This window comes from Muscardinus avellanarius, assembly GCF_963383645.1.
Source record: "Muscardinus avellanarius genome assembly, chromosome: 8".
Lineage (NCBI taxonomy): Eukaryota > Metazoa > Chordata > Mammalia > Rodentia > Gliridae > Muscardinus > Muscardinus avellanarius.
Genome location: NC_137794.1, coordinates 92,108,384 through 92,124,819, shown reverse-complemented (window position 1 = coordinate 92,124,819; position 16,436 = coordinate 92,108,384). Strand labels below are relative to the sequence as shown.

The 16,436-nt window shown below is 40.0% G+C and overlaps 1 protein-coding gene across 1 annotated transcript in view; it reads left to right on the top strand.

The window, feature by feature from the left end:
- TXLNB (taxilin beta) overlaps positions 1–9,067 on the top strand; it is a gene marked incomplete at both ends in the record, with an annotated part of 47,557 nt that extends 38,490 nt beyond the window's left edge. Inside the window, 3 exons of the mRNA XM_080700139.1 lie at positions 4,147–4,239; positions 6,851–6,946; positions 8,432–9,067. Of these exons, the coding sequence (XP_080556265.1) occupies positions 4,147–4,239; positions 6,851–6,946; positions 8,432–9,067 (825 nt within the window). The remainder of the gene's footprint in view (positions 1–4,146; positions 4,240–6,850; positions 6,947–8,431) is intronic.
- Between the last annotated feature and the right edge of the window lie 7,369 nt (positions 9,068–16,436).

Below are 16,436 nucleotides of genomic sequence, written 5' to 3'. Positions count from 1 at the left end.
TAGATGGGGAAAGGCCGCAGTGTCTGACAGCGCTGACACAAAATACCTCCTGAGGGGAAAGATCGGTGAGTAAATTGTTAAAACTGTATAATCACAGTCTTTCAAATCAGAAGTCCTCCCCTAATCTATAGAGGATGAGAAGAGAGCCCTCCAGTCCTCGGCAGCTCCCCTTGTAACAGGACTTGCTCACAAACCAAATTTCCAGGTTTGTTAAAACCACTACTGGACACAGTTCTATTTCCTACACTCTACAAATGTTTGTAATTACAATCCAGTGCTCAGTTTAAAGAATGTGTGAGTCCCTTGGCCCATTAAAAAGTGAAATATTGAGGCAATTATTGTTACTTCTAACTATAGAGCAGTTTGTTTCTAGTTTATCTCTGGCTGGAAAAAGAGGGCTCACGACCTCTGAATGTCCTTTCCATGCGTCCCTGCAATCCCAAAGTGAGAGCGGGAATGTCACACATCAAACTAAACACGCATCATGTCATTCCAGCAGTCAGAGGGAGAGTTCTATCACATACATATCCATTAAGGAAACAGGGCAAATTTTTAGACAGGATATAAGAAAACCGTGTCGGAGTTGGTTACCTGAGAAATATATAACCCACACAGGTTTTGCCACCTATGACAGACAGAGAAATAAAAAAGAAAGAAAGGCAGAATATTAAAGACTTGTCCCTAGAAAGAGGAAATAAAGAGTTATATTAATTACTGTGGAGTTTCCATTTTGCAAGATGAAATAGTTCTGGAGATTGGCCGTAAAGAATGTGAACATCCTTACAACCGCCTAACTGTATACTTAAAATGGTTAGGATGGTAAATTTTATATTAGGTGTATTTTGCCAGCGCTGGAATACTTTTTCAAGTTGAGACAAAACAAAACAAAAACAGTCACTAGGAAAACCCCAAAGGAGGCGGGGATGAAGCAAGACACACTTCTTGGCACTCTGGGTGTGTCTGCCTTTGTGCTGCTACCAGTCAGCAACAAGAGAACATGAGAAGCGGAAACATCTGCCCAAGTGATACACCGAAAAGAACATTCTGGGGATTTTTCTGTGTAACATTATAGGAAAGCATCTAACAGGTATACAATGAAAAGTAAAGCATAATTATAGTTGAGGGAAGACAATCTAACCAGAAAACTTGAATGTCTGTCAGCTAACGTTAAAGCTGAAGTTAGTTCTGGGTGTGGTTGTTTGTGCTGATGGTGTCAGAGCTCTCTCTGGGAATGTGCTCACTCCTGACCTTGCCTGTCTGCAGCCTCCACTACGGGACTGCCACACTGGGCTTGGGAGAACCAGCTCAGGGGACGAGTTTCTGAAACCCCTATGTAACAGCTGGACTGTCTGATGCGTTGGAAAAAGAATGGAGAGAGAGAGAGAGAGAGAGAGAGAGAGAGAGAGAGAGAGAGAGAGAGAGGAAGAAAAAGGAAGGCACTGGCCAAGAATGCAAATGCACAGACTCTGTGATTGAGGATGACCAGGCTCTGTGAAGTAGTTGTTCTCACCACAAACCACTGGATAAAGTGCAGTGTAGGTAGCCAGGCCCACAACAGCTTCCCTAGGGTATGGTGACTCAAACCAAGATGGCTTCTGACCATTCATGGGCCCTCAAAGCATTCAGTGGATCACAGACAGTATTTTGAAACAATGAAACACAATCAATAGAACATGTCAAAGCACAGGATAAGAGGAAATACTATTGCATGCAGTGTATGTACGTGTGCATGTACATGCGTGCATGTGTGTGAATCCCCAAGGCACCTTCCTGGCCATGAATTCTTTCATGGTCCCTCACTCAATCTTCTGTAATCTTATGTCAAGGAATAATGAGAATCAAATTTTAGTTATACTCTCAGAGCTGAGTGATTTCAGAATGGTCAGCTGTTGTTTCATTTTTCTTTGGAAATTTTCTATTCTATGGAAAGGATTTATGTTACACACTCTGCTGTTGTTTTCTGCATTGAAATATATACTATTCTGAATGATTTGGGAAAAAAGTTCTAGATAAGCACTTTTCTAGGTAGGGGAAGTTGCCTGATTCACACACACTTTGTTTTGACCCATCCTCAAGAATGAGCTCTCCAGCGTGCCACCCTTGGATCTGTGCTCGGTTCTTGTCTCTGTAAGAGAATTGCAGAGATGCCACCAGCTGGTCAGTGGTGCCTTTCTTCTAGCAGACGACCCACCGTCCCAGTTTACCAAGAATAAGTACAAGCTCCTATTTGATGCTGGATGCTATAAGTTTGATTCTCCATGCAAGACGTATTTAAGGACCTGGGACTGTTCTGGATATTCAGGGGTACCAAACTTGAAAATGGCGGCTTTACTGACTTGATTTATCCACATAAACTCTCTCCTGACTCAAAAGATACTAACTTAATATCATTTTCTATGTTTTGGGTACTGGGAATTGAACCCGGGGCATTCTACCTCTGAGATACACACCCAGCCCTCTTTTATGTTTAGTTTTGAAATAGGGTCTTGCTAGTTGGTGTGGTGGTGCACGCTGGTAATCCCAGCATTTGGGAGGCTGAGACAGGAGGGTTGCAGTTCAAAGACAGCCTCACCTTCTACTTTGTGAGGCCCTTTGCGACTCAGTGCAACCCTGTTTCAAAAAATAAAGAATAAGCCGGGTGTGGTGGCGCACGCTTGTAATCCCGGCATTTGAGAGGCTGAGACCGGAGGATCGCGGTTCACAGACAGCCTCAGCTTTTACTTAGTGAGGCCCTCTGCAACTCAGTGAGACCCTGTTTCAAAATAAAGAATAAAAAATTGGGCAGGGGGTGTAGCTCGGAGGTAGAATGCCCCTGGGTTCTATCCCCAGTACAGCAAAAAAAGAAAAAAAAATAGGGTCTTGCTAAGTTGCTGAGGGCCTCACTAAATTTCTGAGGCTGTCCTTGAACTTAAGCTTCTCCTGTATCATGTATTACCATGTAATACTGGTATTACATGGGTGCATCACCGCTCCTAGCTCATATACCCTCAGAGCTAATCATTTTCAAAATTAGTATCATTTTCAAAAGTGAGACTTTTAGCCGGGCATGGTGGCGCATACTTGTAATCCCAGAGTTTGGGAGGCTGAGACAGGAGGATTGCACAGGTTCGAAGCCAGCCTTAGTGAGGCTTTCAGCAACTTAGTGAGACCCCATTTCCAAATAAATTATAAAACATGTCTGGGAGTATATCCCAGAAGTAGTAAAGCCCCTGGCTTCCACCCCCAGTACCACAAGAAAAGAATGAGATTTTAGGACTTTATTATTGTTACTTATAATCAAGTATTTACCCACTTTTCTTCCCCATTCCCATCCCAAATGCAAGCCTTGACATTAAAGACGTGGAGATACAATGGGTTGTCTCAATATCCTCCTGGTGGGCCGCATACTCAGGAATGCTAACCCATACAATGTGAAATTAGGGGGAAATAAAGCACCCATTCCTCAAAAGTCTTTACTTTCATCTGTAGAAAATTGGTATAATGATCTGGTTTTTATGAAAAGGGACATTTTTAGCTGCTATCAACTAGAACCCTGTATCCATACACACAAAACTATGATGTCTAAAACAGAAATGGCAACTGCTTAGAGTGGCAGCAGTCCTTGTCCACGTTCCACTCACATTTCCTTATCACTTACTTTCATCTGCTGTCGTTCTCCCTCAGGACCACTTCTCCACAAACACATGCCTCATGTGATCATCCGCCACTTCGTCTCCCTGATGGTCTACTGTATCGACTGACTGGGCCCCTTGTATTCACTGTCCCTGAGTCAAGCTGTCTTTGAGACTGTCCCCTATTCAAAGTGCAGGCCCCTCAAAAGCAGGATCCATGTGTTAAATACTTGTGCACCTGCGGTCGACGCATAAGCTCAAGGCTCCGTAAATGTTTGTTGGTAAAAGTTGTGATATGATGAATTGATGGCAATGTATTTTAATATTTCATTTTTCTCTAAAGATCTTCAATCATGCCCACTGACCTGGATTGATCTTGCAGTAAATAAAACAACTGAACATATGACTAACACACTGTACCGAGAGTGCCTTTAAGTCATCTTTCTTCTCAAACGATGAACAATGACATGTTATTTTGTTCTGGAAACATTCTGAAAGCAGCCCTGAAATAGATTCACGTGTTCCCTGTTTACAGCTCACTCTCTACTCGGGAAGGTTTGAAGAGTTCCAGAGCACGCTGACAAAAAGCAATGAAGTGTTCGCCACTTTCAAACAGGAAATGGACAAAGTGAGTATAACTTACCATCCTCAAAATACTGACATCTTCTATTTTGACAAGGAATTCTCCTTTGGGTTTATTTTTTTCTTGCTAAGATATGTCAGCACATTTCATGAAGTAATGAAATGTTTATAGTAGGAATAAGGTTTGAGCTATGTGTTTTTATTAGTAAATATCTGGTAAATTAATCTTAGAGTCTAAAACCACAAGGATACTTTTTCACTTTGAGGAAGAATATTGCTTTTTCTTCTCCATGGCTAGGGAGAGAGAGAGAGAGAGAGAGAGAGAGAGAGAGAGAGAGAGAGAGAGAGAATATTATGTTCTATATGCTAAAGTTAAAAAACTGATTTTTAAATATTAAAAAGCCTTCAAACAAATATGTAAAATAGAATGTGAGAGCAGAAAATATTATTTGGTAGAATCTTTCTTAGAAGGGAAGATATATAATATGATAGATCTAACAGAAGGAGCTCTAAATTTTAAAAACTGTAAGTCAAATTCTGTCTGTGTTCTTACTTGATAAGACAATTCACTTGCTTTTCCTCAATTTTATTTTTCTTATCTATATAAGTTGAAGTATTATCTTTCTGGCCTATTTCACAAGATTTTGAAGTTCAAATAAATGGATGTATTTTAAAAGAGGGATACCTCAGCTACTTAGTGAAGCTCTCAACAACTTAGTGAGACCCTGTTTCCAAATAAAATATAAAATAGGTCTGGGGGTATAGCGAGAGGTAGAAAGCCCCTGAGTTCCATCCTAGTACCACAAAAAAAAAAGGTTAACATTTTTTAGAGTATTTTTTGTTTGTATGTTTTGGGGTTTTGGTTGTACTGGGGTTCCTGGAAACCCTTCTACCCTTGACTACACTCCCAGACCTATTTTATATTTTTTAATTTGGAAACAGGGTCTCTTAAGCCAGCACAGCTGGCTTTGAACCTGCACAATACTCATGTCTCCGCCTCCCAAGCGCGGGGATTACAAGCGTGCACCACCACGCCTGGCTTTTTAGAGTCTTTTACAAATATTAGGTAATAATAATATCATTGAACTTAATGTTTAAATCTTATTAAATTTGGTATTTTCTCAAATCAAAATCAGCATCAAAAATGTGTTTCTGAATAAGTACTGGCATTAACCATTTTTAAATGTAAGGAGCATCTTTTTAAAAATCCTTTCATGAAAGCCGGGCGTGGTGGCGCACACTTGTAATCCTCCTGCTTGGGAGGCGTAGACAGGAGGATTGCGCAGGTTCGAAGCCAGCCGCACTGGCTTAAGAGACACAATTTCCAAATAAAAATATAAAAAATAGATCTGGGAGTGTAGCCCAGAGGTAGAAGGGCTGCCAGGAACCCCAGTACCACCACCAAAAAAAAAAAAAATACTTTCATAAAATAATCGCATAAATCTCAAAATTAAGTGAGCAAATATAAGAAGACTAGTGTTATCAAAAGTTAGTTTCTTATCAACTTTTTGTCAAGTCCTAATGTTAAAAGATTAGAATAAATGTTAGAGCAAGATAAAATAGTTTATATTTCAAAATTACTTAATTTATAATTAAAATAAAAATCAAGAGTTCTTAGTCTGAAGTTCACTTACGATCTTTAGTAGGTGACTCGAGAATTCCCTGAAAATAAGCAAAAAAAAAATTTTTTTGATCCATATATATCTGCATTTCTCTAAAGAGTGGGCCCACACATTTTATCAAATTCTTAGAGGAGTTAATGACCTTAAAAGTTTATAAACAAGCCAGGCATGGTGGTGCATATCTGTAATCCGACACACTGGAGGGCTCAGACAAGAGGATCGCAGGTTCAAGGCCGGCACCAGCAACTTAGGGAGGCCCTCAGCAAATGAATGAAAAGATGAAAGCCTGAATTCAAATTCTGAGTGTGTTCTTATTCAATAAGTGCTGTTGGACAGTTCACTTACCTTTCCTGAATTTCATTTGTCTTATATATATATAAATTGAGACATTATTTTCCTTGTCTACCTTCGTAAGAGTGTAAACAAGACTCTACTTCAAAATGAAAAATAAAAATGGCTGGGCCAGGCATGGTGGCGCATGCTTGTAATCCTCGCGCTTGGGAGGCAGAGACAGGAGGATCGCGCAGGTTTGAAGCCAGCTGCGCACACTGGCTAGGAGACCCTGTTTCCAAATAAAAATGTAAAAATAGGTCTTGGAGTGTAGCCCGGAGGTAGAAGGGCTTCCAGGAACCCCAGTACCACAAAAAAAAAAAAAAAAAAAAAAAAGCCACACCAGCTTTCTCATTCTGGTAGTCTTCTATTTAAAAATTAAGTGATCTAAATTGCAAGCTTTTTCATGGGTCTCAGTAAAGATATTTTCATTTTAAATGAGAAAAAAAAAACAATGATAAAAGTGTGCCCCTAAGTGCTTTCTTTTCTCCTATAATGGCTCTGGTGCAAGTGTGTTTGTTCACCATTGACCTAGAGGACATAGAAATAAGTCAAGACTCTTCCACAATCTTTTCTTCTTGACATTAAACATTGTTTGCTTTAGGTGCTAAAGCAAGGTACTGCTCTTAATGTTGTATATGGAACTAAGAGCTTCCTTATACATTAACTCCTCAGATTAACACTCAAACGCTCTAATTTTTGTAGACAACTAAGAAAATGAAGAAGCTGGAAAAGGACACAGCCACGTGGAAAGCCCGGTTTGAGAGCTGTAACAAAGCTCTACTGGACATGATCGAAGAGGTGCAGACATTTTTCTCTTAGCTTTTATCCCCTACCCCCCAACTTGCCAAGTTATTCATTCTTAGAATATAATTATAGATTAATAATACAAATGATTATGCTTGAAAAAGAGCTAAAAGGAGTTAAGGGCAGGGGGTAGGACATGTTAAATTGTAATAATAAGAAGAACAAAGGTCATTTAGAATCAAAACTAAAGCTTTGTGATCTTCATTCAGAACCTATTGATTCAAAAGCTGTTCCCATGCCAGGGGTGGTAGCACACACCTATAATCCCAATACTTGGGAGGCTGAAACAGGAGGATCGCAAGTTCAAAAACAGCCTCAGCAATTTAATGAGACCTTGTTTCAAAAATTAAAAATAAAAGAAGAGCAGGGGGTGTAGCTCAGAGGTAGAATGCTCCTGGGCTTTATCCCCAATACAAAAACAAAAAACAAAGAAAGCTGTTCCCAGACCTGCACCATACCTGCTAGACTGTGAATTACTTAAAGGTAGGATGAGTGTCTTGCTTTGCTTCAATTTCTCTAGTGTTTGGGGTATAACAGGGGCAGAATAAATGAATGAATGAATGAATGAATGAATGAATGAATGAATGAATGAAAATTTACTGAGAGAAGACACTGGCCCAACCACCAGGGAATATGCCATTTAGAGAGAGCTATTTTCTACATTCCTCCAAAAGGCATTTAAATACTGATTATTATGTCAGGATCTGAGTAGGTTTTGCAATTCTAAAAGCAAAAGATATGTGGCCCCTGACCTGAAAGGCAGAAATTACAAGTGCAAGTTTTCTCCATGTTAACAAGGGAAAAAAGCTTCCAAGGTACAGGGTAGCTCAGGGGGGTGAGGAGTGAGCCGATGAGGGGGTGTTCATGTGCAAACACACCACCATTTCTAGAAAACAAAGCAGAGCTGTGGAAGCGGCATCATGAACTAGTGTGTAGTGAGTTCCTATGGTAAGATTTACTCTTCAGACAATTCATCCCAAATTGCAACTGATTCCAAAGATATATGCTTATTATTCATCAACATAAGTCAAATGGTTGCTGGGAATGGATTACAACAGTTTATCTATAAAACAGAAAAGTCACTGCTGAGGGTCATGTCCCAGACCATCATTCATTTCAACACAAACTTTTGCTTACTAAACCTTCTAAGTCTTAGAAGCAGAAAATCCATCTACGTTAAGATGTGAGAGGTTCTCAATTCAAGCCAAAAGAAGCCTTTGCCATTGTTCTTTTCCAAAGAACAGGCTGTGGTCATTAAAACTCTACCGGAGTCTAGAACACAATTGAGAAATAAAAAGAAGTGATGTCCCTGCCCAAGTGTTTCTCTGTGGCCAGGCCTCAGAGCCTGGTCCATAAATTCTGGGACAAACGGTTTTGTTGTCTCCAAATTTTTTTTTTCATGTCATTTTCTTGTGTGTGTTTGTGTGTTTGTGTGTGTGTGTGTGTGTGTGTGTGTGTGTGTGTGTGTTCACATCACAGAAAGCACTGAGAGCGAAGGAATATGAGTGCTTCGTCATGAAAATTGGGAGACTAGAAAACCTGTGCCGTGCTTTACAAGAAGAAAGAAACGAACTCTATAAAAAAATCAGAGACGCGAAGGCCTCTGAGAAGCATGACCAAAGTCAGCACACCTCCGACGAAGAGGAGCTGGAGTCGACAGCCTCTGCAGGTAAAGAGAGTGGCGAGGAGGCCCCCAGCGCGCAGGAGGCAGAGGGATGCCTGGCCACCGCCCACCTGGTCACTCAAGGCCCAGAGCCGACCCCGGGCCAGGCCAGAGAATCACAGCAAGAAGCAGGCAGTGATGAGGCCCCCCGAGAAGCAGAATCACCTCCCCGTGGCCCCTCCCCGGGAGCACAGAGTCCCCAGGACAAGGCCGAAGGACCTGCGCCCAGAGCCCCTCATCCCCCTGCAGGGACCTCGCCAGGGACGCCAGGCCCGGCACACCTGGCCACTGAGGCCCCGGCCTCCCCGCCCGGGGTGGAGGCCGCTGGTGCCTCCTCGCTGCCCCTTGAGAGCGAGCAGGTCCCCGCGGGGCCTCCGGCCTTCCAGCCCCCAGGCCAGGCCCCACCAGCCGCCCCCCAGGACCCACCCGCGAGTCTAGAAGGAGTAGACTGAGCTCCAGGCTAGGTAGAGAACAGGCTGTGCGGCCGGACTTCTGCGGAGGACTGGGGGCTAGGGATGCTTTAAGGGTTAGGGATGTCCTCGGTGGAAGAGTTAGGAGACAGACACTCATGTTCTGCGGAGCGCATTCAGCCTCGGCTTTTTGTTATCAATTTATAACCGATATGGAGCTTTTCTGTTTAACACTGAGTGATAGTATAATTTTCCCAAATGGCAATAGCAAATTTATCTTACTTTTCCATTAGGATAGTACTTTAATTCACTTTCTTTCTTTTTTTTAAGATTTAAAGAAGTTTATTAAAATTAAAGATTTAAAGAAGTTTATTAAAATTAAAGATCGAAATACAGAAAATAGAAATACAGCCCCATGCCAAAATGGCATGGGGGGGGGTGACTCGAAATGAATACACCCTAACTCACTTTCTTAATCGACAGTAAGATCTGGTGTTTAAATATATTTCCACTACAAGATACAAATACTGAAGATGTGATGTTATATTTATTTTCGCACATAGTATAAGTTTCTTACAAATTAATAGATATCCAGGTTCCATCTAACCAACATATATACATAAAGTATGCATATGTATTTATTTGAGCATATATACATATGTGTATATTTTATGTAAATGTGTATATCACACATCTATGTCTCTCAACCTTTATGGACTTTTCTCTGTGTAAAACATTTACATTCTAATAAAAAAAAAATACCTCTTACTTGCACTTGGGACTACAGTAGGTTAATGCTCTGAATCAGAAGTAGGTTCAGAACACAGTATTTAGGCTGTCATTAGACTGGAAAAAAATAACCAGCCTAATGTTTGATTAATACATTCAGCCAATTGATCAAGTGACAAAGTAATAATTGTATTAGATTGCAAATTTGTGCAGAGAACATGGACACAGAGTTGATCACAAGAGGCCCTAAAAGGCAAAGAGAACGGGCAAGGGATTGAGGGGCGGAGGGACCCCAGACTGAGAAGAGGCTGTGCCTTGGTGCCGGCCTCTCGTGCTGCTGATATCTCCACACAGGATGTTCACTTCTTGCTGTTACCGAACCAATCTGTATTCCCAAAGCATCTGCACTTCCTTCCAAAGTCTGTCCTCTGTAAGCAGGAAATTACACCGAGGCATCTCAATTAATGCTAAATAAAACTATTATTTTTCCAAAACAATTCCACACAGGGTCTCAATATGAGTGATGAGGCATACACACCCACACATTTCTGCGTGGAGGATGCTTCTACAGCCAGAAGTAAAAAGTAAAAAAAAAAAAAAAAAAGGCGAAGATTCAAGAGATGCATGAGCATTACATTATCACTGCTTCACAAGAACCTCTACGAATCCCAACAATACTGACAGCATTCTACCTAGGGTAAAGGAAGGCTGCAGCAATGACATAGGAAGGAAGGGAGGGAGAAGGAAGGAAAAGGAAAGAGAGCGACCAAAGAAAGGAAAGGAAGACATGTAACCCAACCCTACCTTAAAAAGTTGAACTCCAGCAGGAAAATGGGAAAGGCAAGATTTGCCACTTCTCATCCAGGAATTCACTCTTCACTGTTGCACGTGGCTGTTTGCCAAGGCACACAAAGGGCTGCTAAGCGGCAGCCATATGTTACAAGAGTTGGAAACTGCATAAAATGTGTTTGAAGTAGACAGAGAGGGAAATAACAAAAATGCTAGTCGGGGGTGGGGGGACTCGGGAAAAGGCCTGTCACTATTTGAGAACCCATGTGTTTTTAAAGGCTTAAAGTATTACAACCACAGGGGTATGCAGCCAAACTCAACATTACTGGGAATTAAACAATCATTTAATGCAGAGCCAAGTAGTCCCCGTAACAATCCAGAAGGATCTCCTTCCTCTGTCTACAGAGGCTGAACATCCAACGGAGCACGATTAGATAATCATAGGAAAGTCTCAGTCTGAATGTTTAGCAAGAGAAACAGGCAGATATGCCAAGACCCTGGAAAGCAAATATTCTAACACCCAAAGTTCATCATTTTCCCCCAAAGGGTTTTCACAGCAACACGTTACTCACTACTGTATATACCTTAGGCAGAGTTTCAGATACAATAACTGGCCTGCAATTTGTAAAGCTTAATATAGGCTTTGGGAGAATTATTTCAACATTCAAAGAATGTTTTATTATAGTCCTGACTAAATTATAACAATAACTCATAAGATGTGAAAGCAGAAGGAATTTCTATTCTTTATCAACTTCATGTAACCACTTCTGGAGATGCCAAGTCTACCTTCTAGAAACACTAGAGTTATTCATGTTTTCTAAATTAAGAAACATAACTTAGGTATGTATACTAAAAGACACTTTTCTTTTCCAATTCTCTAGTGGTGATTTTAATTTTTATTATTTATCATTAATTTTTATTTTAACACAAAAGGAAAATGCCTAACAAAAATTATGGTTTTATTCCATTGTTGGTTGAATTTTTGGTGTCTGAATAGAATGCAAGTGAAGTCAGTCCTTTGAAAACATTGGTGTGTGTGTGTGTGTGTGTGTGTGTGTGTAAAGGACAGGTGAATAGAGAACATGACAATAAAACTATAGCTAAAATCCACTGATGCCTACAAGAAAAAAGAGCTAGAAACAGAATGTCCAGGTGCTGTAGTTTACATGTGTGTCCCCAAGCCAGGCGTGGTGGCACATGCTTGCAATCCCAGCATCCGGGAGGCTGACACTGGAGGATGGCAGTTTGTGGGCAGCCTCAGCTACTTAGTGAGGCCCTCTGCAACTCAGTGAGACCCTGTTTCAAATAAAAAGAATTTTGAAAAAAGGGCATGGGATGTAGTTCAGAGGTAGAATGCCCGTGGGTTCCATCCCCAGACCAGCAAAAAAAAAAAAAAAAAGTGTGTCCCAAAAGTTCAAGTGTCAGAAATTTAATCCCCAGATTCATAAGTCAGCTGTATTTGGCAGTAGAGCTTGGGAAGTAGTTATCGTTAGATGGAGTCAGAAGACTGGGCCCCCATGGTGGCAGTAGCAGCTTCCTCAGAGGAGGAAGGGAGAGCCGAGTTCGCACACTTGCTTTGTCTCATTATGTGATGCCTTCTGACGCGTTGCGATGCTGCAAGAAGCCTTTCACCAGATGCCGAGCAGAAGCAGCACCATGCTCTTGGATTCTGCAGCCCCCAGACTGTTAGGCAAATAAACTTGTATTGTTCATAAATAACCAAGTCTCTGGTATTTTGCTATAGCAACAGAAAATGGACTAAGACACAGTGCTAGTGAGAAAACAAAACTCAAACTCCTCTGCCTGGCTGTCCATCTGCTGGTGGACATTTTCATATGGCCAATATGTTTTTTCTTCATAATCAGGTTTTCAGGAGAACATATTTCCACAATTTCTCCACCATGTGTCCTCTGAGGAGTAAGAAAGGGAGGGAAGAAGATGTTGATTCATTTTTCCTCTCTCCAATTCTCCTGGCTGCTCCAAGAATTTTCTATAACAACTCCCCCTCTCCAAAAAACAAACACCCCAGCTACTCTGCCTCTTGATTATTCTTTCTTCTTGGTCCATATTAATCTGGGAAAATTCCTAGGCCAAGAATTTCTTGAAATGCTTTGAGAGGAGGGCTGGTTAATGAGAATGATATAAAAGACAAGAGTTCGCCCTTATAAATACACACTTTTTAAATAGCCCCCTGTTTTGAGGTTATAGAAATAATATTTGTTGTTTAATAAATTTATTTATTTATTGCAAAATGGAGGTTGCTTTTCCATAAAACTAACAAGGAACAGGAATGAAAGATTTTTTTCAGGAAAATGTCCTCAGCCCATTCCTTTATAAACAGTAGTTAAATTCAGTATTTAAGAAGAAGAAAATAAAATATAAAGAATTTGCTCAAGAAAAATACAAAATAAGAATGATAATTCTGGCCTCTAAAGCTGTCTTATCATAAAAAAGGCAAGGAGAGTTTAGAAGACAAATAGCATTAAAGTTACATTTTCACAAGGTTTAAATAATTTCCATTTCTATAGTTCTGAACATAAAAATTAAGGCCATCATTAGATTAACTGCAAGGGCATTCTGTTAGCATAGAAGCCTTCACATGATAGTAATGAATATTTGTCTCAAACACACTAAGCTGTATCTTTCATACCTGAGGTTAAGTCTCCTTACTGGTATCTTGATAGAAGTTCTACTAATGGTAGTTGCTGTTGTACGTGCATGTGAATGCATGCACAAATACATTCACACATGAAGACACGTGTGTAAAATTTGACCTAGGTCCACTTCTGTGTCTGTATTTTGAAAATATAATATTTTCAAAAAAATTATTTAGTATTATCTTACCAAGGACAGACTATAAAAAGCAATTGCTTCCTTGTGACTAAAGATATTTGAAAGAAACATTTAACTAGCAAAATAAACCTAGAAATTCACTGTTCCATGTCATAGAGATTTTCCACAGGATCTGTTTCACTTTACCACAAGATAGAAGGAATAAATTATTTCAACAGCACAAGTGAGCTTTCCAAAAGCAAGTCTTTCTACATACTAAACTTGAGAGCCCAAGGTTTCTGTTAATGCCAAGTATCCCACTTAAAACTTTTAAAAAGTGGTAAACTATAATGTTGAATTACTTTATGTCATAACTATGACATACCTACATGTAAAACTCATTATTTTAGAACAATTATAAAATAATCACATTTTATGGTGATTTTAACAAAAAACCATCACAGAAGCCAAGAAAGAAGACATTAAGAGAAGGAAGGGGAGGTAGCAATTATATAAAAGGAAAAAATAAAAGGAAACCTTAAGACTACTAAGAACAATAAGAGGAAGAGCGCCAATTGGCAGTCCCTTTGTGAAGGCAGACCAGTGACCAAGACCAAGGGCTACAACAGCATCAACACCCTTCAGCCTGTCTCCCAAGCAGGGAAATGTTTACAAATATGTTTTTCGGTGTTCCTGCCTTATTGCCTTTCTTCTTGTTTTCTTTAATTCTAAAATTATAAATGTATTCCTTTCAGTACAAAATAAAATGACATTAGAAAACACTTTGAAAAGAGAGACATTACCCACAATTTTATCACCTTAATTCAACCACTATTTGTATTCACCATATCGTAGTATATTCAAAATGACTTAAATGTCTTTTTTAACTTTAACATTATGTTGTCTTTTAGGCAGGGCATGGTAGTTCAAGTGAGAGTAATTGCTATTAATAGCTACCAGATTTAAATGTTTATACTGTGCATTTAAATTTCATAGCCTTTGCCCTATACACAGAAGCATATTACATTATTTATAGAATACATACAACTATGTAAATACAAGTACACGGCATGCACATATGTTGTTTGATAGGGACTGCCATGCATTACACTTAAATTTTTTTGCCACACATATTCAGGTTTCTATGAAAACCTACTGGACACGGAGTAGAATGAGATTATTAAATTCAACACAGCTTAAAAATAAAAATTAAAAAGCCAACTCCAGAGAAATACAAATGCAATAAATGACAAAAAAAAGACAATTCAAGCACCTATTTTTGACGCAATAAGAAAGCAAATAGCATAAGTCACTGCATTAGCTACATAAAGGTCAAGGTTCTTTTTAAAAAGCTAAGCTCTTAAAACCACAGTTACTGGCTTGCTTTCTCTAGTGAAGTGATGGACATGAGCATTATCTATATTGTATGTGTTAAGTAAGGCAAGGATAAAAACTATCATTAACCTGAGATTGTTCTAATATATCTATGTAACAAGCCATAGAGTGTTCAGAGATCCCACACATTTAAAAAATTTGAAGGACAGAGTTGAAATTTATAGAAATAGAACAAGAATATTTTTCATTACACTTAAAGTCATACTACACGGGAGAGCATTTAGTGTGGTATTATGGGCCAGATTTATTAAAATATAGCAAATACTCTACTCAAACTAGTATAATTCCTCACAGTCGAACTATTGCAATGTTCTAGGTAAAGATATTCATTTTTGATTCACATCTTTTGTTAACATTATTTTCAAAGCATTATTCTGGGATAAAGGATCCAAATCTAATCTTAGGATAGCACTAGTCCAGGAATCAGACTATCAAATACCTAGTCCTTAGTCTACTGCCAAGTAGCATGACTTTGAAGAAATTATTTACATTTCTGGAGCTCAGTTCACATACCTATAAAACAAGGGGCTGGAGCTAGACGATACCTGAGGACTTTGGTGTCTCTGGTGAAATCCTCAAGAGTATGAGTTAGGGAGGGATTTGCACTTTCCAGGAGGGTCTTATTCTAAGGGACCTGCATATCACCTGGGGCACCTCTATTACAAGTCTGACGATAAAAGGAGACAAAAAATTACCCAAATAAAATTTTTAATTTAAAAAAGCAAAAGAAGGCTTAAGGATTTATCCAGCATACCCTGAAGGTCTCCTATGTGTGAGGTTCCGTGCCAGCCCCTGCTATGCCAGTAGGAGCGAAGCTAAAGGGAGGGTTCCAGGGCCACCCACACCTCAACTCTATCTGTACCTTGTCATCAGAATCAGGCCTGAGGACCCCTGCTACATGCACTGGAAGCGCGACACTAAAGGAGGGTTTGGGAGAGACTCCACATTCTCCCATTCACCCCAGAGCATCTAGCCACCAAAGAGCTGGGGTAAAGACCTCTAGGAACATGTTTTTCCCAACTTATTTTTTCTTTTACGGGTGCATTGTAATCATACATCTTGATGGAGTTCAGGGTGATAGAGGCATGCGTGCACACCGCACTTGCTGAGCCCTCCCCAGCTCCCACCTCACTTCCTCTTCCTCTCCACCTTCCCATAAACAACATTGGCCGGCATTGATGTTTGTGTATGTACATCACATCCATTGAGGTGTTTTCCTCAAGTCTTCCCCCGCCTCTCTTTCAGCTACGCCCCCTCATTAACTCCACCTACGGTTTCTCCTCCTTTGTCTGGAGTTCTTCCCCATCCCAATTTTTCCCTAGCTTCCACATATGAGGAAAAACATCTGAACTTTCACTTTGTGGCTGACTGATCTCACTTTGCATAATATTTTCCAGTTCCGTTCATTTCCCTGCAGGCGACATAATTTTGTTCTTCTTTATGGCTGAGTAGAATTCCATTATGTGTATATCTCATAGTTTTAAAAATCCATTTACCTGTTGATGGACAACTTGGCTGGTTCCATAGTTTGGCGATAATGAATTGTGTAGCTATAAACATAGATATGCATGCATTACTATGGTAGTGTGGTTCCAGTTCTTTTGGATAGATACCCAGGAGTGGTATAGCTGGGACTAGGGAATAAGTCCATTCTCTAGGAGAATTTTTATTACAAATGATACTCAGATCTCCAAGTGGAAAAGTAGACCTTGGTTGAGAATGAGTG